Source organism: Bufo gargarizans, chromosome 4, assembly GCF_014858855.1.
Source record: "Bufo gargarizans isolate SCDJY-AF-19 chromosome 4, ASM1485885v1, whole genome shotgun sequence".
NCBI classification, from domain to species: Eukaryota; Metazoa; Chordata; class Amphibia; order Anura; family Bufonidae; genus Bufo; species Bufo gargarizans.
Window position 1 is genome coordinate 110893641 of NC_058083.1, and position 25495 is coordinate 110919135.

Consider the following 25495-nt stretch of genomic DNA (forward strand, 5'->3'; position numbering starts at 1 on the left):
AAGACACCAAACAAACAGAAAGAAGGAAAAGAAAAAAAAAAAAGGAAGGAGAAGGTCTATTGCAATAAAAATCTTTATTCAGGGCTTACATATAGATTGCGAATTTGGTTTAACAGCAGCAATATATGCACCTGTATCTAATTCACCACACTAATACATAAGAACAGTAAAATACTGAATCGGACATTATGCAAATGTCACCAGTCATGATTTCATATTTAATCTATACACATTTTGTACATAACTGAGCTCAGATTCCATCACAGCACTGAATGATATATTAAATATAATTATAGAATATTTACCCATGCATCCTCAGTCTACAGTGTATTACACAAACATGCTTACCTGGAAGGAACGTGTTGCTTGCACATAAATACTCTAGGCTGAAAATCAATGTCAGCATGGGTAAAACCAAGCAATATCAATTTACAGAAGGCAGTGGAGATTTCACACAACATGGATATTGTGCTCAATAAAATGCAGTCATATTCCAGAACATTCACTGGCTTGACAACTAAAGTGCCCAAGTCTTGTGTCTGGGCAATCTCACTCCCAGCAGATCCCATCCAGGTCAGTCCTCAACCCACAGCTTCCCAATAGGTTGATCCCTGGCTTCCTGTATGATTGCTTCACTCAGTTGTTTTATAGCATTGTGAACATAGTCCATACTCTGTGCTGCATCAACCACCTGATAACACAAAAACAGCAAATAAGCATTATTCTAGGTTTGAATTAAGCTCTGTTTATATTTGCATTGTTGGCATCTGGTGCAAAATTTCTTCAAACTTGGTGGGAGGAACACTATTGCATGCAACACTAGCTTTTCTGTCAAAATGATGGCCACCACACGTGTGCCGTCAGTGTTCTCCACACATTCATGTTTTAGCATGGAAGCATGCTCTATTTTTATCTTGTTTACGGATCCATCAACACTAGGCATGCTCCCGGATGCTGCACCTGAATACGCCTCATCATAAATTAGGTGCAGCAAGCGCCTGTCTATATGTCTGGCATTGATTTCAGTGTTGTTCTACCGCAAAAAACTGGGAAAGATCATAAATGTCACAGGCTCACCAGCCTTGCCCCCCTTTTCAGGAAAGTGGTGAGGCTAGTGGAGTAACAGCAATTGCACACAATTTTGCAACTATTCCACAGCACTGTAAGAAGCATATTTGTATGATAAATTTCACCCTATAAGTTCTGCTCCTCAAACACACTACTATTCACCTGTTAACTACCCAGGTATCTAACTGAAAGCCAGGTCACATGACTGACACCATGTTAGTCCTATCCAGCTCTCCTATGGATGCATTTTACATGACAAACAGGCAGTACCTTTTTTCTTTAGAGAAAGGCTACTGCATGGATATAATAAAGGTCTGCGAGGAAAATTTTGAAGAGGACCTGTGACCTCTCCTGACATGTCTGTCTTCGTAACTGCTTGCATTAACCATGAAAGAACGACTCTGGCGAGTCTATTCTTATGACTATGTTGTTCCATTCCTCTGTTATTTCTACTAGAAGTATGATTGAATTGTCAGCAACTTGCAGTAAAAGGTACAGATGGGTGTTACCAGTTAGGGGTGCGTCCCTGCCCAGTCTGATTCTGTCCAATCAGTGCTGCTGGTATCAGAAACACAGCTAAAAGGTAAATTTTTTAAACTTCTAGCAGGAATGGCACAATATAGAGCCATAAGCATAGATGCTCCAGAATTGTTATTACATGGAGAATGCAAGTAGAAACTAAAACAGACATGTCAGGAGAGGCGACAGGTCATCTTTAAATAGATGTATATTAGAAAATTGTTCAGCATTATTCTCTTTATAAATAAATGTAATTGTTAAAACAGGAATACAGCCAAAGTTTTCCCCACAGAAGTGCATTACAATATGCCATGAAGACAGTGATTAGTGGGAGCAAGTCCTGCTTAGTAGGTTTTGGAAATCAAGCAATACAACAGTGAATACAATGCTGCAAATATAAGAGTAGCTTGTCTAGGAGACTAGGGAAAATGTTCACCCATTGGGGACATGTGCACAGTGTGCAGACAGTAAACCCATGTTTTTTGTAAATGTGTGAAATCCACAAAACCCTAAATTTTTTTCATATGTTAAGGCCTCATGCAAACGACCGTATGTGTTTTGCGATCCACAAAAAAAATTTTGGTGATCCGTTGTAATAATGCCCATCCTTGTCCGCAAACTAGAAAAAAATAGGACATGCACAATTTTTTTTTTGCGGAGCAACGGAATGGACATACTGATGCGGACAGCACACGGTGTGCTGTCAGTGTTTTTTGCGGACCCATTGAAATGATCGGGTCCGCATCCTATCCGCAAAAAAAAAAAACCCGGAACGGACACGGAAACGAAAATGATGATTACACTTACCGGTAATCGGATTTTCCTGACCCCACGACAGCACCTTAGAGAGATGGCTCCGCCCCAGGACAGGAAACCTGCAGCATAAAAAAGGTGGAGCCGCTCTCCCACCTCAGTGAGTTTCCAGAGCATGAGAGGGTCTCCCCCTTACGTTAGTTTAATTTACATACATATATATATATATATATATATATATATATATATATATATATATATATATATATTTTTTTTTTTTTTTTTGCAACACCCGTGAACACACAGACTTACACCAATAGGGAGGGAATAAAGAGGTGCTGTCGTGGGGTCAGGAAAATCCGATTACCGGTAAGTGTAATCATCATTTTTCCCCTCCCCCACGACAGCACCTTAGAGAGAGATTTCAGAGATTATCCTTAGGGTGGGTGACAGAACTCAAAACCTTAGTGCCAAAAAGAAGGTCAGAGATAGAATCAAGCTGAAGCCTATAGTGCTTATAGAAGGTGGACGGAGAAGACCAGGTGGCTGCCCGACAGATCTGTTCAATAGATATGCTAGCCCTCTCTGCCCAAGACGTGGATACCGCCCTCGTGGAGTGAGCCCTCACAGAAATAGGGGGAGACACGCCGGTTACTGAATATGCCAAGGATATAGCTTCTCTAATCCACCGGGCAATAGAAGCCTTAGAGGCAGTATTACCTTTTCTTGCCCCACCGAACAGAACAAACAAGGCAGAGGACTTCCTCCAGTCTTTAGTCACCTCCAGGTACTGCAAAAGGCACCTTCTGACATCCAGAGAATGTAACTCCTTCTCTCTATCATCCTTAGTCTCTGAAAAGAAAGCTGGGAGAACTACCTCCTGAGCCCTATTAACCCTGGAAGGAACCTTTGGCATAAACCCAGGATCTGGTCTAAGAACCACTCTGTCCTCCCTGATGAACATACAAGGGAGGTTAATAGAGAGGGCCTGAATCTCCCCAACTCTTTTGGCTGAAGTTAAAGCTACCAGCAAAACTAGCTTAAGGGAAAGTATTTTAACCGGGCAAGATGCTAGAGGTTCAAAGGGATGTTTGGTTAGGGCATTAAGCACTAAGTTAAGGTCCCAGGGAGGAAACCTAGGGCCTGCTACTGGCGTAATCCTATCCACTGCCTTAAAAAACCTAACCACCCAAGGGTCCATGGCCAAACTTCTTCTCTCCAGAACTGATAAGGCTGACACCTGCACCTTTAATGTACTTTTTGCTAACCCGAGGGACAATCCCCTCTGTAAAAATTCCAACACCTGAACTATGGAAAATTCTAACGGCCAGGAAACCACTTCTGTGCCTATAAAGGACAGGAACTTTCTCCATACTCGAGCATAAATAACATTTGTTACCTCCTTCCTACTCTTCATCAAAGTGGAAATTACTTCCTCAGAGAATCCCTGACTGGCTAAAAATGACCTCTCAAATTCCATGCTGAAAGATGTAGGGACCCTACTTCTGGGTGGGACACAGGACCCTGAGATAATAGATCTGGAATTTCTGGGAGGATCCATGGATCCGAGACAGACATTGCTCTCAACAGGGAAAACCACGCCCTCTTCGGCCAGAAGGGGGCTATCATGATCACCCTGGCTCCTTCGTACCTGATCTTCCTTACTACCAGAGGAATCAGCTGAAGCGGAGGGAAGGCATAGCCTAGTGGAAAATCCCATTTCTGGAGAAAGGCGTCTACCCCAGATGGGCACTCCTCTGGACTGAGGGAGAAAAATTCCTGTACCTTTCTGTTCTCTTGTGGCGAACATATCTACCGAAGGTAACCCCCATAATCTTACTATCTGGGAAAAAATCTTGGGATTCAGAGACCACTCTCCCTGACGCAGTCTGTGGCGACTCAGAAAGTCTGCTCGAGAATTCTCGACCCCTCTGATATGAATGGCCGAGAGATGAAGCACTCTCCCCTCTATCTCCTCGAATATCCATCTCGACTCCCTCAGTAAAGAATCTGACCTGGTCCCTCCCTGGCGATTGAGATATGAGACCACTGTCCGATTGTCGGACATCACCCTCACATGTCTGTTCAGGATCATCGGAAGAACCGCTCTCAAGGCCAGCAAAACTGCCCTCAGCTCCTTCCGATTCGATGAAAACCGTTTCTGACCCTGGGACCACTCTCCCTGAAAGATCAGATCCTCCACATGAGCCCCCCAACCACAGGGGCTGGCGTCTGTAGTAACCACCACCGGTTCCGGAAAGGCCCAGGGAAGTCCCTGATTCAGATTTTCTACCTCCTTCCACCAATCTAGGGAAGAAAGTCACCTCTGATAAGCTCATTACTGACTCCAGGGATGCCCCCGTCCGTCTTGTAGCAGCCAAGATCTCTACCTGTAACTGGCGGGAATGTCTGAGCCCACTGGACTGCTGGTATGCAGGAAGTTAGAACTCCTAACAGAGACATAGCTTTTCTTATAGACAGGTTCCGTTCTAACTGAACCCTCTGAACTCTTCCCTGAACCCCAGCTACCTTCTCGTCTGTGAGAAAGGTTCTCTCCAGCCTGGAATTCAGAACCAGAAAAACCTGGCTCGTTGACGGCTCCAACCTGGACTTTTGGATGTTTAACAGCCAACCCAGAGACCGAAGAACCTCCATAACCCGATCCAGAGACCTGGCACACTCCTCCCGAGACTGGGCTACCACCAAAAAGTCGTCCAGGTAAGGCAAAAACGTGATGTCCTCTCTTCTGATGAAGGAAGCCATCTCCGCCACTACCTTGGTGAAGATCCGAGGTGCCATGGAGAGGCCAAAGGGAAGAGCCTGGAACTGAAAATGAAGAAGTCCCACCTCGGTCCTCACTGCCACCGGAGGAATCTCTGGTGATCTGGATGGATCGGAATATGATGGTAAGCATCTTTTAAATCCAGAACCGCCATATGACACCCTGGAGATAAAAGATATATTGCTGATCTGATAGTCTCCATCTTGAATTTTCTGGCTTTTAAGAACTTGTTCAGATATTTGAGATTTATGATGGTCCGGTATGACCCATCCGGTTTCTTTACTAAAAACAGGGTGGAATAAAATCCTTTCCCTAGCTCTGACTCTGGGACAGGAATCAACACCTTCTTGCTTATCAATTTTTTTATTTCTTGCAGCATGACGGGGGAAGACCTTGACACCACAAATCTTTCTGCGGGGCAACTCAGGAACTCCAACCTTAGACCCTCCCGCAGAAGACACACTAACCATTTTCCTGCCATCTTTTCCCAAGCAGGAAGAAAGAACTTTAACCGTCCTCCTACTGGGATCATGGCGTCATTGCTTACCCTGTTTTGATGCACGGCCTGTGGTAGATCCAAACAAAAAACCCTTATTTCCTGATCTAGGCCTAGATCCCTGTTCTTTGTCCCCCATCTGCCTCCTACTCTGGAACCTTGACGGGTTCCGAAAGGGCCGCTTATATTGTCTAAACTGCGTAAAAGATTCCTGGGGAAACTTCTTCCTATCTGCCGCTTTCTCGAGTAAAGAGTCAAGCTCTGACCCGAAAAGAAACTGGCCATCACAGGTAATGCTACAAAGCCTCAACTTGGATGACAGATCTCCCCCTTTCCAATTCTTAAGCCACAAAGCACGTCGTGCAGAATTAGAAAGGGAAGCGGTCCTTGCTTCCAGCCTTACTGAGTCCACAGCGGCGTCTGCAATAAAATCCGCGGCTTTCTGGAAGGTCGGAATTGAAGCCAATAACTGCTCCCTAGGGCATTGTTCCCTAATCTGCCCTTCTAACCTCTCCAACCATAGTGACATAGACCTTGCAACCACCGTGGCAGCTATACTAGGTCTGAAAGCAGCCGCAGAAGACTCCCATGCATTCTTAAGGGAGGAGTCAATTCTTTTATCTAAGGGGTCTTTTAAGAACCCCATGTCCTCAAAGGGTAGTGAGGATTTTTTTTTGAAATCTTGGAAATGGCTACATCCAGCTTAGGGGCCTTGTCCCAAGATGTAGACGCTTCCTCCTCGAATGGATACTTCCGTTTGAAGGTTTTAGAAATGAAAAGGTGCTGACAGACCCCATTTAGTGGTGATTACACTTAGTTGCTTAATGCCCTAAGCTTTTTATCCGTTTTTTTCCATTCCTTTTCTATCACTGCTGAGATAGACCTATGGACCGGGAAACATCTACGCTTCCTTTCCCTAAGGCCTTCAAACATAACATCCTCTACCGACCTATCCTCCCTGGTATCTTCTAACTCCAAGGTAGATCGGATAACTTAATAATTTGTCCGTCTCTTCCGCTGGAAATAGGAACTTTCCTTCTTTTATATTATCCTCCGAAGAAAAGGAATCATCAGAGTCCTGGTTCCTGGAGAAAGAGTCGCTATCCTCCGATTCAACGTCGGACTCCTGCCTCACTGTTTTTCTCCTCTTCTTACTTCTCAGGGAATTTCTAACTTCAGACATGATTGACTTCAGGTCTTTCAGAAGACTTGGAGTCTCCTCAGCCACCGTCTTCTCAATGCACTGCTGACAGAGCTTTTTAGTGTAAGAAGAAGACAACGGGCACTTGCAGATAGGGCATTCTTTGTTCTTTTTCTTTGCCGCCACCTTCTTAGGCACCGTCTAAGAAAAAAAAAAAAACGGAACACACCCAACACTGAGGAACAGTCCAGATCTCTCTAACAACCGAGCATAGGACTCACAATACCGGTGGCAAGATCTCCACATCCGCACTTTCAGACCTCCTCTCTTCGTCCATAGTGGGGGCAACAACCTGCACTGATACAGCAATGCCTTAATTACAAACTGCCACCAAGTGTTACTCTCACCTGAGAGATCACTGCTTCTGCAGACCCACCACGCCAAATTTGTCCTGGAACCCCTCTGGTCCACTTTCTGGCCTCTGGATATCCGTCTTTGGCGTCCAGAACCACCCAGCTAACATACCTGCCTGGAGCCGGGTTTAAAACTACCGGGAAGCCGAACTTCCGGTCACCTGACCGGAAGTGCACTGCCGTGGAACGCATGGCGCTTCCGGTTCGCCGCTTCCACATCCGGCGGCGTCTGGCGAGTCTGCAAGTCAGTAAGGCCCTCTGGCCTTCTTCAACCGCCGGCGCCGTCCTCCTCGCCTGAGGGACCAGCACCTTCCGCCCTGTATCCAGTGGGACGCCCGGCCGCCTCCGGAACTTCATCCCCGCGCCTGCGGGGAACAATCGGGCAGGTACCGACTGCCGCCCCGACCCTCCGGCTTCTACCGGGACTTCAAGGTCAGGACGACACTGCAGGCTCCTGTACCAGGACAGGAAACCTCACTGAGGTGGGAGAGCGGCTCCACCTTTTTTATGCTGCAGGTTTCCTGTCCTGGGGCGGAGCCATCTCTCTAAGGTGCTGTCGTGGGGGAGGGGAAAATACGGTCGTGTGCATGAGGCCTTAGGCACATGTTGAGGATTTTCATGCGGGAAAAACAGCAGCATAGTGAATGAGATTAGACAAATTAAAGCTGAAAGTAATGTGGGTTTTAGTGCGGAAACACCGGGAAATCTGCATAAGGATATTCTGCTTCTAAACCCGCACCCGTATGCAGGTAGCCTAACTCAATCTAAAGCAACATACAAATGGTTCAGGATACAATACTGCAAAAGAGACTTTCAAACCTACTGTTTTGGTTTTACATAGAGATGCAGAATGCAGATGCACATTACCTTCCAGTTAAGAGATTTGTCATCCATAAGTTCTGCATAGCGCTTTTGCACCTTCTTCTGGAAGTCGCTTGTCTCATAACGTTCAGTTCCATATTCTCCACGTTTAGAAGCATCCTCGGGAGTTATGTTTAAAAATACTACAAGGTCTGGCTTTGGAAGTCCAACGTCGGGCTGCTTACACCAGTGCAAAGAAAAATTCTGGAAACAAATGCAAAAAGAGCTCACCATTTAGTTATAAATACACCTTAATGTGCTCATATTGTGTATACAAAGCAAGGGACGGTCTTGTATCTGAAGAAAGAATCAAGAAGTTTCACTTTGCTTAAAGCACTAACATAAATGACAAGATCTGATAGCTATTCTTATAACCATAAAGGTTGGTTTACACAGACCAGGCAGTTTTCAGGGAGGTTATGCTCATTCACCATAATTGGCCTGATTATTGAATCAGGCCAATTATGGTGAATGAGCATAACATCCCTGAAAACTGCCTGTCAATGGAGATGATGGCTGCATTTAAATGCAGCAACCACCTGAAGAACAAGCATTTGCTGGTTATTCAGGTGATTACTGGTACCTTATAAAGGCCAATTATCAGAACCATGCATTTCAACAAATGTTCATGCTAGATAAATACTTAGTCGTCTAGTCATACTAAGGGCTGTTTCACACGAGCGGATGCCGCGCGTGACATCCGCTGCGTGAAAGACAGCCAAGACCCGATGCAGACTGCAGAGGCACGGAGCAATAACATGACTGATAATGCTCCATGCCTCTCTGTGATCTCTTTACTACAAAATCACAGGGAGATAAAGTTGTCACTGTGATTTCGTAGTAAAGAGATTACAGAGAGGCACGGAGCATTATCAATCATGTTAATGCTCCGTGCTTCTGCTGTCCGCATCGGGTCTTGGCTGTCATCCACGCAGCGGATGTCACGCACGGCATCCGCTCGTGTGAAACAGCCCTTAGTGTTGCAATGTAGAATTACTGAGCAAAAGTTCCATTCCTGCTTGGATGGAAACAACTGACATTCCCTAGACAGCCCCTGTGTAGTTAACATACAGTTAGGGCAAGCTCCATAGTATGCACCATGTACAGAGCCTCTCTCTCCTAGAAGCACGCTGTACAGTGCTTCTAGGAGAGAACTAAGCAGCTGTACTTGGAGGTTGTACCTGGCACTGATGCACACTGTTTTAGGAGTGGTCTCATGACCAGCCTGAAAAAGGGGAACTAACACTGTTGTAATTTACACTAAATGGGGTCTGTCAGCACCTTTGACTATTTAAAGCTGCTGACAGAGTTAGGCAGGGGTCAGGGCAAAATGGATACTCCTACCTTCCTGGCAGCTTCTTTTATCAACAGGAGTGGGGAAAATGTTTTAATTGGCCAGGCGCCTCTCCTGCATGTAGACAGCCCCCTCATTGTGACTTGTTCTCTGTAGTCTCCAGGTTGGATGCTACAGCCATGACCCAGGGGAGAAGGGCTGTGAAGAAGTTCATTGCAGAGAACACTTCACAGTAAGGGGCAGCCGCCCGGGCACTTGCAGGTGTGTTACCTGGAGGAATAATGAATTTTTTTACTCCTGCCGATAAAATCTGCCATAAAAAAATTAAATAAAAAGTAAGATTATCCACTTCCCCCCCCCCCCCAACGCCTAAATAGCTCTGCCAGCCACGGATAATTACAGGCAAATTGTAGCAAGTTTCAGTGCTCACCATATGCATAAGAAGTATATTGTGTTGCCCTGTGTCCCACCCACATACCACCAAGCTTTACATTACCTCTTTTGAACTTGTGAATGCAACACCAGAAAAAGCATATCTATCCACCACAAGAGTGACTCCGCTTTTCAGCTTCTCTTTTATAAGAGGACTGTAAAACATATTAAACATGGAGAAATGATTAAAGGGGCATTCCCATCTGGGTCAGTTCTTGCATATACACATAATAGTACCATAAATGTCTGATGGGAACAGGTCCCAGATGTGGTAGCACATGCATGGCTCTTCCCATTTACTTCAACAGCTGAGTGAGAGGATTCAGCTACTTTCAGAAGTGCTGAAGGGAGACATACATGCGTGGCCACCGCTCCAATCCTGGTTGGGGGGGGGGGGGGGGTAACAGGACCTCATTCTCGAGATACGAAAGGGTCCCAACTTCCAAAACGTAGAACCTGCACATGCTGGACAATTACAGCATGGCTGGTGGATATGCCAAAAACATCACAGATTGAGAAAGTAGTGAAACAGTCAAAAGATTTACTATACTACAAAACTACAAGCTTTGAATCTGCACACAAACATCTTGAACAACTTCGAGAAAGGTCTCAGAAAACACTAAAATGTAAAGCAGATACACATACGAAAATGGATTGGTCCGTTCGTCAGACAAAATACGTAACCAAACAGCGGATGTCAGATAGTATCTTGCCAATCCACAAAGAAAAGAAAAAAAAGGCACTACATAGGTCAGCATATTAAGATGGCAGATCTGCTTTAATGCGGTGTATACCTTCGAATTTGCACAAATCTGCCAGATTAAAGGGGGTTTCCAGGCTTTTAATATGGATGACCCATCTTCAGGATAGGTCATCAATATTAGATCGGCAGGGGGTCCGACACCCAGCACCGATCAGCTGTATGAAGAGAAGGCGAGAGCCGTCTCCGGTCTCTCTTCCTGCTTGCCATAGACATAGCAGCAGCGAGCAGGAAGAGACAGGTGGTGCATGCCTTCTCTTCATACAACTGATCGGCGGGGGTGCCGGGTTCCAGAACCCCAGCGATCTGATATTGATGACCCATCCTGAGGATATTGTAGATAAAAGTTGAAGAGCAACACCCACGGACCTCAGAGACCACGACCGCAGATCCTCAGCAGTCCACAGATCAGCAATCAAAACACTGTCACGGCAGCATCTCCGGTTCCATCTTTATTTCATGTACTTAAAAAGAATGTGTACAAAACAGCAGCAACGTTTCGGCTACATCGTAGCCTTTTTTCAAGATCTAGGTAGCCGAAACGTTGCTGCTGTTTTGTACACATTCTTTTTAAGTACATGAAATAAAGATGGAACCAGAGATGCTGCATGGCCATGTTTTGATTGCTATCCTAAGGATAGGTCAACAATATTAAAACCCTGGAAAACCTCTTTAATATGACGGTAGCACATTACAGCTACATATACATATTCCTAGTAACCAAAATGAGAAAAAATAAAATAAACAATTACCGATAAATTGTGTTTTCTGGCCAACAATATTATTTATATAGCGCCACCATATTCTGCAGCGCTTTACAAATTAATAGGCTTCATGTATAAAACAGAAGACATCACAACGTAACCGGCTAATATACAACTGAAACACAGAGTCAGGGCCCTGCTCGCAAGAGCTTACAATCTATGAGGAATTGGGGGTGACAAAGTAGTTGATTGCGATAAGTAGTATTCAAGCGATTATTGTACTGAAAGCAGTGGTGAAGGCTGATAATACAGGTCATTCATGAGGGAGCGCTCTCCCTACTCCCTTTATGCAGTGACTGAAAGGCTGATGTATATGCCTGTATCAATCACCACCCTTAGACAGACTGCATCACAACCGGCACACCACGTGGCACATTTCATGTATGGTATGGGTGGGGTTAGCCATTTCAGGGATCAACCCAAGGAGATGAGAAGAAACAGATTTATCCATGGTTCCTAGAAGAGGCTGATGTAGACTGGGATGCTGGAGTGTGTCCATAGAAAAGTTCTTCCAAGGAAACTTGCCAGTACTGAAGTGTGGCCCATTTTCATCTCACAAGCCTTCCTGTTCAGCAGATGGGGCTGTCACTTAGGGGTGCTTTCATGTGTGAAAGGGATATTCGGAGGCGTACAGTTAAGTCCCGTACAATTGTATGGGTGCACCATTACAGTTTTGTTCTTTAATAAAATGACAAGTAAATCTGGTATAGCAACAAGAAGAATAATTACAGTCTGAACTAAGACTTCAGGTAGAGGTACAGGCTAAAAAATACTCCTCTGACCATTCTTGGAGTATTTTTAGCAGAGGAGGAGTAAGGAAATTGTAGTTATTCAAATATATAATATGTAGGCTTATATAACATTAAGGGGTTGCTATTCATGCAGGAAAACCATTACCAGTCTTATCTATAATGTCTTCCATGCAGAATTAGCAAATGTTTACCATTTTAAAATTCTCTCTCCGAAGACAGAACCCCTACCTTTCTTTAAACACCAAATCTGTCACGCAGGGATCGGAGCAGTAGACTGTGCAAAACTCAATGCACTAAGAATTGAACAGGGACATCTGGTGGTTGTGGCAGGGAGCAGTGGTGGTCGGATGGCACTGGGACAAATGTACAGGAGGCAGTTATAGGACAGTCTTATACACAATATATCGGACTGTTGCACGGTATAGTGTTCCCTATAGTCTTCTCTGATCTCTGGAAAGTGTGCTCCATATGGGAAAATAGACCTCTGATCCTCGGTACTTGCATAAGAAACTAATTGCCAAGAGGCTAAAGAAAACCATGCTGCTTATGTTAAATCATAACTTTCATTTGATTGCTCTGATACCTAAACACCAAAAGGAAAAAAATTATTTTAAAAACCTGCTGTTTCTCTAGAATCTAGATGAACTTATGTTGATAGTAGTGTTAATAGAGTCTCAAAAGGTTTATACGAGTAGGGTACCTGCTTTTGTAGACCCTTGAGACTCTAACACTACTATCAACATAAGGTCAACTAGAGAAACAGCAGGTTTAAAAAAAAAAAAAAATTTGCTTTTGGTGTTTAGGTATCAGAGCAATCAAATGAAAGTTATGATTTAACATAAGCACCAGGGTTTTCTTTAGCATCTTGGCTATTCGTTTTCCATTGATAAACCTCCACATGGAGCTCCCAGCAGCAGATAGAAGCCTGCAGTGCACTTCTGGTGTGACATCACCTGGGCACAAGCCTCTCATTGTATTTGCTCCGCAGAGGCTCCATTCCCGCTATGCTTTCCCTTCATCAGCAGCCGACAATGGCTGCAGCTGTGTGTTCAGCGCGCGGGAGAAAAAGGGTGTGAGAAGATTGGCCAATGGCACGGCAGCCTGTTGATACTGACAAATCAGCAGCCTCTTCTCTAATAACAAAGCTCTGTACTATGAGGAGCTTTGTGATTGGATTGCTGTGCTGCCTGTGCCGTTCACAGCGCTTAGTGCGCTCATGAATGGCAGTGAAAACGAGATTTTGTGAAACTCATGGGTATGACCATGGGTGACGCTGCTTGTAGCCACTAGGAGGCGACACTAGGCTGAAAACTGTTAGCTCCTCCCCCGCCAGCTATACCCCCTCCAGCCAGGAGAGAGGCCTCAGTTTGTGCAAAAGCAGTAGGAGAAGCAGAAGGATATAACCACATCAACCAACTCCACGGTCAACGGACCCAAACGGGGGTGGGTGCTGTGCTGTGCCCCCCCCCCCAATGAATCAAGCAAGAACCAGATTTTACAGGAGAGTTTCACAAAATCTCATTTTCTCGCTTATATCATTGGGGGGAACAGACCATAGGACGCCCTAAAGCAGTCCCTGGAGAGGGAACACATAACAGAGTGAAGAAGGTAGAGAACCTCGTTACAATCACCACACTGCGGCCTGCAAGACCAGGCGGCCCAGAGTGGGGTCCGCAGAAGCGAGCGTGTGAACCCTGTAAAACTTTGTAAAAGTGTGGCAGGAAGACCAGGCTTTACACAACTGAGACGCCGACGCCCGGTGGAAGTGAGCGCAGGAGGACCCAAGTGCCCTGGTAGACTGGGCCGTGATGCCCGGAAGGGGGCGTCCTGTCCTGAACGCGGTAACATTCCAAAATAGTGGAGCAAATCCACCGGGAGATCGTCACCTTTGAAGCTGCTAATCCCTTCCTAGAACCCTCCGGAGGGACGAACAAGGCGTCCACGTGCCGAAAGGTAAATCCGCAGAGCCCGCACCACATCTCTCGGATGGGAGGGCCCAGGGCAAAAGGACGGCAGGACAATGTCCGCATTGAGGTGAAAAGCCGACACTACCTTGGGTAAAAAGGAAGGGACCAGACGGAGGACCACCTTGTCCTGATGAAAAGACCGGAATTAGACTTACCGGTAATTCTGTTTCCATGAGATCATCACGACGGCATACAAGGAGATTGACCCCTGACCTCTGTAGGGGCAGGAACAGAGAAAGGTTAAATACCCTCCTCCCACCACCAACACCATTGTTTCCAAAATCACACAGAGCAACCCGGTGGTGGAGAACAGTAAAAACAAGAAAAAAGGTATTACTCCATACCTTCTAGAGACCTGGGTAGGTCAAATAATATGAATCAAGGGAGGGAATAACGTGCCGTCGTGATGATCTCATGGAAACAGAATTACCGGTAAGTCTAATTCCGGTCTTTCCATAGCATCATCACGACGGCATACAAGGAGATATAAAAAATATATCAGTCAAGGGGGGGCTACAGCCTGGAGGACTTTCCGCCCAAAGGACAGATCAGATGATCTGGAAAGATCCAGGCGATAGTGCTTTATAAAGGTATGAATGCTGGACCAAGTGGCAGCACGACAGATTTCCTCCAGGGAAGCCCCAGCTCTCTCAGCCTGAGAGGAGGACATGGCCCGGGTGGAATGGGCCCTAATGTGGACTGGACATGTAAGATTTTGTAATTGATAAAAACTAATAGTTTCTTTGAGCCATCTGGCTATAGATGACCGGGAGGCTTTCTGGCCCTTAAGTCTTCCTCCGAAGAGAACTAGTAGGCTGTCCGACTTCCTAAACTTTTCCGTCACAGTGATATAGTTTAAGACTGCCCGTCTAACATCCAGAGAGTGAAATGTGGCTTCTTTGTCATTAGCAGGGTGTTGACAGAAGGAAGGTAGGGTAACTTCCTGGCTCCGATGAAAATTTGATACCACTTTGGGGAGAAAACCAGGATCCAGACGGAGAATTAATCTATCATCTAGAATACGGAGGTAGGGTTCCCTGATCGATAGGGCTTGCAATTCTCCTACTCTGCGGGCCGAAGTTATCGCAATCAAGAAGGCAGTTTTCAAGGACCATAATTTTATAGGACAGTCAGACATGGGTTCAAAGGGCGGTAAGGTAAGGCCTGTAAGAACGATGTTCAGATCCCAGGAAGGGACGCGAGCGGTGATCGTTGGGCGGAGCCTCGTCGCTGCCTTGATGAATCTTTTGATCCAACGATGACCGGCTATATCTTGGTCAAAAAAACAAGCCAGGGCTGAGATCTGGACCTTCAAGGTAGAGGGCCTAAGTCCCAGATCTAGACCTCGCTGTAGGAAGTCCAGTATTCTTTGGATGTTAGGTTTATGTAAATGTGGCGATTCATCCCCACTCCAAGAACAAAAACGTCTCCAGATCTTAAGGTAGATTGCTGACGTTACCTTCTTCCTGGAAGCTTTCAGAGTAGCAATAACTTCGTTTGATAGTCCCTGAAGTTTCAGGGTTTGGGACTCAGGATCCAAGCTGCTAATTTCAGAAACTGCGGGTTTGGGTGCAGAACTGGGCCCTGCTGGAGTAGGTCCTCCCGTACCGGAAGGGGCCATGGATCCTGTAGAGAAAGTCTCTGGAGAGATGAGAACCAACTTCTCTTTGGCCACAGGGGAGCGATCACAATCACCGTGGCCTTGTCCTGGAGAACTTTCTGCACCACCTTCGGGATTAGAGGAAGTGGAGGGAAGGCATAGCATAGATTCCAATGCCAACGGATGGCGAAGGCGTCTAATGTATGAGGCCTGTCCCTGGGGTTTAGGGAACAGAATGTTTCCACTTTTGAGTTGGCCCTGGTGGCGAACAGATCTACGTCGGGCAACCCCCATTTCCTTACCACTAACCTGAAGACTTCTGGACTTAGAGACCACTCTGTGTGATCGATCCTGTGGCGGCTGAGAAAATCTGCTTCTTGATTTAGTATCCCCCTCAGGTGAACTGCCGATACAGAGGCCACCTTCTGTTCTGCCCAGGCAAAGATCTTTGTTGCCAGCGCCTGAAGGGTTACGGACCGGGTTCCCCCCTGATGGGAGAGGTAGGCAATGGCTGTAGTGTTGTCCGATAGCACCTTTATATGATGATGACACAACATCTCCTCTGCCGCCCTCAATGCTTCCCAGACTGCTCTCAGCTCCCTGAAATTCGATGATTGGGATCTGATCGAATCTGGCCAAGTGCCCTGAAATATACGGTCCCCGACCTTTGCGCCCCAGCCGGACAGACTTGCGTCTGTTATTACCTGCAACTGGGGAGTCTTCTGCCAGGGATTTCCCCGGGATAGGTTCTCGTGGTTTTTCCACCAATTTAGGGACTGCAGAATCCGAGATGGAGGATTTACTTGGCGATCTAGAGAGGATTGGCACCTGTTCCAGACACTCAGTATCCAGGACTGAAGGGGTCTGAAGTGTATTTGACACCAGGGGACTGCCGGAATACAAGATGTCAGCAGACCCAGCATGCTCATCGCCTCTCTGATAGAGCAAGATCTTCTCTTTTGAAAGGACCTGACCTTTTGTTGGAGAACTGATATTTTGTCCCGAGGTAGGAACACTGCTTGCTTTCGGGAGTCCAGGATCATACCTAAGAAACGAACTTCCCTTGAGGGGGTGAGGACGGACTTTTCCTCGTTTACGATCCACCCCAGGTCGTCTAGGATGGAGAGAAAGACCTTCAGATTTGAATTGGTTTGGTTGCGACTTTCGCTGACCAGAAGGAAATCGTCCAAATAGGGGATTATCATGAGTCCCTGTCTTCGGGCGAAGGCAACCATCTCTACCACCACTTTGGTAAATATTCTCGGGGCAGACGAAATCCCGAAGGGAAGGGCTCTGAACTGGTAGTGATGGACGTTTCCTGATATATCCTGGATTGCAAACCGGAGAAAACACTGGGAGCTGGCGTGAATGGGAATATGGTAATAAGCGTCTCGCAGGTCTATAGTGCACATGAAGACGTCTTTGCTTAATAGAGGGATTGTAGATGTTAGGGTCTCCATCCTGAATTTCTGATAACGGATGAACTTGTTTAGAGGTTTCAGGTTTATGATCGTCCGAAAGGTACCTTCTTTTTTTCTGATTAAAAATAAAGTTGAATAAAACCCCTTGCCTCTTTCTAGAGGTAGGACCGGAGAGATTACATTCATCTGAAGAAGTTTCTGGACTCCTTGCCAAAGGTTCGTTTGGAACCGTGTCAGAGAAAATTTGTTTGGGGGTCTTGAAGACCACTCTATCTGATAGCCTGTACCGACTACCTTGGAAATCCAGGGGTTCTGGGAGATGGATTCCCATGATCCCAGGAATCTTGAGAGTCTTCCCCCCACTCCGGCGTCATTGCTTATCTGAAGGTTTCTGCTGGGAGAAGGACTGACCTCTTCCTCTTCCTCCTTTTGGGTAACTCCAACGCCCTGATTTCCCTTTTCCCCTGTAGCTCCTTTCTTGACCCGAGGGGGGGCGAAAAGGATACCGACGTTTGGAAGGGCGATCTTCCGGAAACCCCTTCTTATCCGCGGCCTTCTCTAGGATCTTATCTAGCACCGGGCCAAACACGTATTCTCCGGAAAAGGGGATGGAGCAAAGCTTTAACTTAGATGTCTTATCCCCCGACCAACACTTCATCCAGAGGGCTCTCCTAGCTGCATTGGAGAGTGCTGCATCTCTGGCGGAGAACCGAACTGATTCGGCAGAGGCATCCGCCAGGAAAGCCGTGGCCGACTTTAAAAGGGGGAGAGACTCCAGAATCTGCTCCCTAGACGCTCTGTCTTTAATATGAGTTTCCAACTCTCCCAACCAAAGATACATGGACCGGGCGACTGAAGTAGCCGCAATATTGGTTTTAACGTTAAACATGGCCGCCTCCCAGGATTTCCTGAGGAGACTGTCCGCCTTACGATCCATTGAATCTTTGAGTTGGGAGGCATCCTCGAATGGAAGGGACGTCTTTTTGTTCACTTTGGCCACCTGTACATCAATCTTGGGAATTTCATTGAAAATTTTAGATTCCTCCGGATCAAATAGCAACCTATTTTTGAACGTTGCCGGGACTCCCAGTCGTTTTTCTGGGTCTGTCCACTCATCAAGGATCATATCCCTAATGCTTTCATTGATGGGAAACACACGGGTCTTCTTAACCCTCAGGCCCCCAAACATCTCCTCTTGTACCGAATGGGTACGTTGTACCTCCTCCACACCCATGGTCGACCTTACAGCCTTCAGAAGGTCGGACATTTCTTCCGTAGAAAAATAATATCTACGTCCATCGTCTTCTGAGTCAGAGACTCTCTCCCCCTCCTCCCAAGACTTAACAGAGTGGGCACTTTCCTCCGCAACGACTTCTATATCAGAGGGGGATGGGGATCTAGCCCGCTTCTTCTTTGGTTGCGGCAAATCGGGGGGATTAGCGGACAGGTGGGCCAGGGATGAACGGATCTCCTCCTGAATCATAGTTTTTAACTCCTCTTTTAGGGAGGGTGCCTCATCCCGTACGATATTTGAGATACAAGGCTTGCACAGTTTTTTGGGGTAGCCGTCAGGGAGTCTACTAGAGCAGGAGACACATTTGAGTGACTTCCCCATCTTTTTCGGGGTTTCTTTTGCCTAAAAGAGATGAAACGGCAAGTATAAGGGATATGGCCCACCAAGAGGAGGGTGGGGGGAGGGGGGCGGGGTGGATGTAGGAGCCTGCGCCCTGCCGTAGCTGCACTGAGCATGTAGCAAGAGCCCGCTCCTCCTCCCCCCCCCCTAATATCATCGTGGGAGAGGGGGATCAACAGACTCCCTGACCCATTCATAAATACCCCCGAAGGGGACTCAGTTAGAAGTGCTGGCGGCGGCTCAGCTCTGGGGGACCACTCCGGTACCGACATGGTCGCCTCTTCCGAAAGGTAAGGGTTCCGCACAGTGGGGGACCGATCCTGGGAGCGTTTGTCCGGAGCAGGCCTCGGTTTTTAAATTAAGCTCCACGCTGCCGCCACTGACGTCACTTCCGGGTCGCCAGCCGTGACGTCAAACATATGCGCCCAATGCGCCGGCGCGCACCCAGCTGCCGCGATGATACCGGAAGGGAGACTGCGCCAGGGAACAGGCCCCGAAAATCGGGACGAGGTAGAGCCCCACACCCCTGCCCAGCGTTAGTACTGGACCGCGGGAGGGCAGGGGGACGCCATGCAGGATGCCGGCGATTTCTTATGGTATCCACGCTGAATTCCAAGCTTCATCTCCCTGCATACAGGGAGACCTTTCTCTGCCCTGTCCTCTGTAGGGACAGGAAACACTGGTGTTGGTGGTGGGAGGAGGGTATTTAACCTTTCTCTGTTCCTGCCCCTACAGAGGTCAGGGGTCAATCTCCTTGTATGCCGTCGTGATGATGCTATGGAAAACTAGGAATGGTTCACAGCATGACAGAGCTGCCAACTCTGAAACCCTTCGTATGGATGTGATTGCCACCAGGAAGGCCACTTTCCAGGACAGCAGGCGGAGGGAAGCCTCCCGTAAGGGTTCGAAAGGAGAAGCTTGCAGAATCCCCAATACAAAGTTGAGATCCCATGGATTAAGCGGGGGACGGTAAGGCGGAGCGGAGTGTGCAACGCCCTGAAGAAAGGTCCTAACAGGACCCAGTCCAGTCAAGGATCGCTGAAAGAAAATGGAAAGGGCCAACACCTGGTCCTTCAAGGAGCTGAGCGCCATGCCCAATTCCAGTCCGGACTGAGGAAGGCAAAAACAACCGGCAGGGAGAAGGATCTGGGAGATAGGTCCCGCTCCTCACAGAAACGGAAGGACTTCCAGGTTCTTTAATAGATCCTGGAAGAGGTAGGTTTCCTGGCCCGAATGAGCGTCCAAACCACTGCATCGGAAAAACCCTGCTGCTTCAAAAGGAAGGTTTCAAGAGCCACGCCGTCAAACGTAGAGCATCTAAACTCGGGTGGAAGACGTGCCCTTGCGACACAAGATCGGGTCTGAGAAGGAGCGGGCACGGAACGTCCCCTAGTAGGAGGACAAGATCCAAACACCATGCTGGACCAGGCCGGAGCGATCAGCAGGGTCTGAACACCCTCCCACTTGATCCTGCGGAGAATCCGAGGCAGGAGGGACAACAGCGGAAAGACAGAGGAACGAGAACCCGTTCTATGGCGCCACTAGCGCGTCCACTCCGCATGCTGCGGGATCCCTTGCGCGGGCGAAGTAGCACGGAAGTTTGTGATTGAGGCCGGAGGCCATCAGATTCACGTGCGTCTGTCCCCAACGATGACAGAGCATCGAATACATCCGGATGGAGAGACCATTCCCGGGGGTCTATCGTCGTCCGGCTCAGGAAATCTGCCGTCCAATTGATAACGCCGGGAATGTGGACCGCCGACAGGGCCGAAACATGCGTCTCCGCCCACCTGAGGACCCTTGCCGCTTCCGACATGACGGTCGAGCTGCGAGTCCCCCCTGATGGTTGACATACGCCACAGCTGTGGCATTGTCCGACTGGACTCGGACACAAAGGCCCCACAGGAGGCGAGACCAATGGCGCAGCGAGAGGAAAATTGCACGAAGCTCCAAGACATCGAGAATGTGCGATCCAGTTCTTTTTCTTATATTTTACAGGTCATGTACAATCTATATTCCACTGGTATCAGCACTCCTCCCCATTTGGCCCAGGTGCTTTGAATTAGCAGGAGTCTGCATAAGGGTACAAATTCCTACCTCTCAGTTGGAGTTCCTGAGAGTATGTGATAGGGTGAGTTCCATACCTGTTTACATGGTGAGAGAATGTGATGGGGTCGGTTCCACACCTGTTCACATGGTGCAGTACTGCACGGCGGCCATTTTTTGCTTTGGTGCTGTCCTGATGGGTTGATGGGGCCCAGTGCCAAGGTGGCTTTGCCAGACAGCGGGGGTGCTGCTGCGTTGGTGGTCGCCGTGCAGTGCTGCGCCATATTTAGGTAAGGGTCCCATTCAAAGAGGCAACCTTGTCGCAGTGAGTGGGCCTATGCTCTTTGATTAAATTGTATACTTATGCCTCATGTACTATATGCAGCATAGGGGTAGGTATACGACATATTGCGCTGAGAAGCAGTTTAGATAAAAGCATAGTATTGAGGATGTGCGATCCAGTTCTTTTTCTTATATTTTACACAAAATAAAAGCCAGCCTGCAGAGCAGGGGGTCTGCCTCCTACACCAAGCTAAAAACTGAGGGCTCTCTCCTGGCCAGAGGGGGTATTGCTGGCGGGGGAGGAGCTAACAGTTTTCAGCCGTGTGTCGCCTCCTAGTGGCAGCAAGCAGCTATACCCACGGTCTGTGTCCCCCAATGATATAAGCGAGAAATCATCGTGCATATTCATACGCATCAGACGTTTTTTAGGGAATAAAAATGCCTGTACATGAGTTATTGTTATTATTCCTGTACTGTGAATACAGGAATGCACTCGATAAATAACCCTTTGTCTCAAGAAAACCCTTTGCGCATAAATAAAATGTATTGTGTACTTCTAGTTGTCTAGAAATGAATACCGTGTAGCACTCAACCAGTGATGTTATTTCCATATACACTTCATGAACTTATTCACAGTTTCTGGTAATAATGCAGCATGGAGTTCTCGGTATCTTCATATACTGCAGGAGAGATCACAGCTACAAGATCAGCACATATCCTGTTTTACATTACATGAGAGCCATGCTGCACAGACCATGGCTGCTTGTGCCGTATTAAACTTTTTTTCCCCCCATAAAAAGTTTCACAAAAAGATTGTGTATTCTTGACACGCAAGACTAGGGCTACATGGTGAAAATTGTGGTGCGATTCCTAGTATGCAGGACAGTTGCTTTAACCCCTTAAGGACACAGCCTTATTTCAGGCAATTTTTTGCAAATCTGACCAGTGTCACTAAGTGCTGATAACTTTAAAAACGCTTTGACTTATCCAGGCCATTCTGAGATAGTTTTTTCGTCACATATTGTACTTCATGACACTGGTAAAATTAAGTAAAAAAAATCTTTTTTTTTTGCACACATAAATACCTAATTTAACAAAAATTTTAAAAATTTGCAAGTTTCAGTTTCTCTACTTCTGTAATACATAGTAATACCCCCAAAAATTGTGATGACTTTACATTCCCCATATGTCTACTTCATGTTTGAATTATTTTGGGTATGATATTTTATTTTTTGGGGATGTTATAAAGCTTAGAAGTTTACAAGCAAATCTTGAAATTTTTCTGAAATTTACAAAAACTCAATTTTTAGGGACCAGTTCAGGTCTGAAGTCACTTTGCGAGGCTTACATAATAGAAACCACCCAAAAATGACCCCATCTAAGAAACTACACCCCTCAAGGTATTCAAAACTGATTTTACATACGTTGTTAACCCTTTAGGTGTTGCACAAGAGTTATTGGCAAATGGGGATGAAATTTGAGAATTTCATTTTTTTTTGTCTAATTTTCCGTTTTAACCCATTTATTTCCACTAACAAAGCAAGGGTTAACAGCCAAACAAGACTATCTTTATTGCCCTGACTCTGCCGTTTACAGAAACACCCAATATGTGGCCGTAAACTACTGTACGACCACACAGCGGGGCGTAGAGTGAAAGGTGCGCCGTTTGGTTTTTGGAGGGCTGATTTTTATGGACCGGTTTATTTACACAGTGTCCTGTTTCAACCCCCCTGGAGTAGAAACTCCCTAAAAGTGACCCCATTTTGGAAACTACGGGATAAGGTGTCATTTTTTGGGGGACTATTTTAAGGGTAAATATGATTTTTGGTTGCTCTATATTACATTTTTGTGAGGCAAGGTTACCAAAAATTTAAATTCTGAAATTTCTTCTTTATTTGCCATTAACTGTTGAGGAACACCTAAAGGGTTAATAAAAGTTTGTATAATCAGTTTTGAATACCTTGAGGAGTGTAGTTTCTTAGATGGGGTCACTTTTAGAGTTTTTACTCTAGGGGGCATCAAAAAGGACATGGTGTCAATAAAAAAGGCCATCAAAATCGGCCTTCCAGAAACCATGTCGGTCCTTTCCTTTTGCGGCCTCCCTTTTACTGATACAGCAGTTTCCGACGACAAATGCGGCGTTTCTGTAAACTGCAGTATCAGGGTAATAAATATTAAATTTTGTTTGGTTGTTAACCCTTGTTTTGTTACCGGAAAAAACTGATTGATTTTATTTTTTGACCGTGTTAATCTGGGGGGGTTGGGTCATGGGGTATTTTTATAGAGGCGATTCTTACCGACGCGGCGATACCCAATATGTCTACTTTTAATAAATTATTTTAGTTTTTTGGGGTGTCTCAAGTCTGAGAACTAGTTTTTTTTATCCGATGTTAGTGCTAAATTGGGATATAAATTTAGTACTCCATGGAAGTGTGATACTCCCTGAAGCTATCGATAATGCAGAGGCCCGGATGATCTGGGCACGTGTCGCACTGAGTAGTGGTGTCCTTCCGTATCCCCCTCCTGTGACACACTCTGCACTTTTTTTGGGTTTGTCCCTTCTTTCCAGTATGGGGGACCACACCTGGAAAGTGTTGGCCAGGGACAATCCGGGCGCCTACAGTTCCCGAGGTACTCCGGCCTGCTCTTTCCCGGTCCGAAAAGATCAGGGCCCTGAGGACTGCCTCATAGAACTGGAGGAATATCCCTGTGCTGCCAGCGCTTTGGGATAGTACAAGAGTTGTACATGGCAACCTGTACCAAGTAGACCGCAACTTTTTTGTACCATGCCCGGGTTTTGTGCATGGCGTTATATGGCTTGAGGACTTGATCCGAGAGATCAACTCCTCCCATATACCGATTGTAGTCGACGATACAATCGGGCTTGAGGACCGTTGCCGCGGTACCTCGCACAGGGACTGGGGTGGTGCCGTTACCATGAATTGTGGACAGCATAAGGACATCCCTCCTGTCCTTATACCTGACCAGCAACAGGTTTCCAGTGGTAAGGGCACGGGTCTCACCCCTGGGGATAGGTACCTGGAGGGGGTGGGCAGGGAGGCCGCGTTGATTTTTCCGCTTGGTCCCACAAGCGGACGTGGATCTGACGGCAAGGGACTGGAACAAGGGGATACTGGTATAAAAGTTATCCACGTAAAAGGTGGTAACCCTTATCTAGCAGTGGGTACATAAGGTCCCACACAAGTTTCCCGGTAACACCCAGAGTGGGGGGACATTCTGGGGGTTGAATCCGGGAATCTCGCCCCTCATACACACGAAATTTGTAAGTGTACCCTGAGGTAATCTCACAAATTTTGTATAGCTTCACGCCATACCTCGCCCGCTTGGAGGGCACATACTGGCGGAAAAGGAGTCTCCCCTTGAACGCAATGAGACACTCATCAACCACGACCTCCCTTCCAGGTACATAGGCCTCCATGAATTTGGCCCCAAAGTGATCTATGACCGGCCGTATCTTATACAGACGGTCATGGGCAGGATCACCTTGGGGGGGGGGGGGACATGCTGCATTATCGGAATAATGCAGACATTTCCGGATGGCCTCAAACCGGGAGCATGTCATGGCTGTACTGTAAAGTGGGGTCTGGTATAGGACGTCCCCACTCCAGTACAGCCTGGCACTGGGTTTCTTGACCAGGCCCATATGCAGCACGAGGCCCCAAAATGTCCTAATTTCGGCTGCGCTGACCGGCATCCAGCCACCGGGCCTGGCCAAAAAGGAGCCTGGGTGTTGAGCAACGAACTGTTGGGCGTACAGGTTCGTCTGCTCCACCATCAGATTTACCAGTAGGTCACTGAAAAAATTACAAAAAAAAAGTCATATTCAGTGTAGCCCACTGTGGAAATCTGGATTCCTGATTGGCCTACAAAATCAGGACTCACAGGCTCGTATCGCTCTGGGCTACACCAGACCAGTTCACCGGCAGGGTGCTCCGGTGGATTTAACTGGTGGGCCGGGAAACCAGTACGAGCCCCAGAGCTGCTCGTACTAGTGTGAACCACAGGGTCCCTAACATGGCAGTCCCCTTGCTCCGCCTGGCGGCGCCTCCGCCGCCTTGGGGGCTCATCATCGCTAGATGATGAGGACGCGGATGACAACAGGAATGTGGGGTCATCCTCGTCCTCACTGGGACTCTCGGACTAACAGTGGCCGGACGCTAAGAGTGCCGGCCACAGTCAGCGTACACAAAAAAAAAAAAAAAACACTGCACCCCAAAAATAACTAGGGTGATGCAATAAAAGTTTACAAACTAACTTTCCCTTTTTTTTCCCTGCCTAACCCAAACTTTCCCTATGCTTTCCCTATGTACCTGATGGGGGTTGCTGGGGGCACAGATCGGGTGCTGCTGGCAGCGATGGCGGACACCTGCAGGCAGCTCCTCTCTCCTCCGGAACACAAAAAGGAGGAAGAGAGGAGCGCCTGCCTCTTTTGAATCTGCCGCCGGACCGCCCACTCAGAAGCGATCCTGAGTGGTGATGTCACCATCACC

General features: G+C 47.1%; 1 protein-coding gene across 1 annotated transcript in view; it reads right to left on the reverse strand.

Moving 5' to 3' along the window:
• Nucleotides 1-55: 55 nt before the first annotated feature.
• Nucleotides 56-25495, reverse strand: part of DTYMK (deoxythymidylate kinase) — a 41305-nt gene continuing 15865 nt past the window's right edge. Inside the window, exons 3-5 of the mRNA XM_044289260.1 lie at nt 9824-9914; nt 8040-8237; nt 56-691 (exon numbers count right to left, since the gene is read on the reverse strand). Of these exons, the coding sequence (XP_044145195.1) occupies nt 575-691; nt 8040-8237; nt 9824-9914 (406 nt within the window). The 3' untranslated portion in view covers nt 56-574. The remainder of the gene's footprint in view (nt 692-8039; nt 8238-9823; nt 9915-25495) is intronic.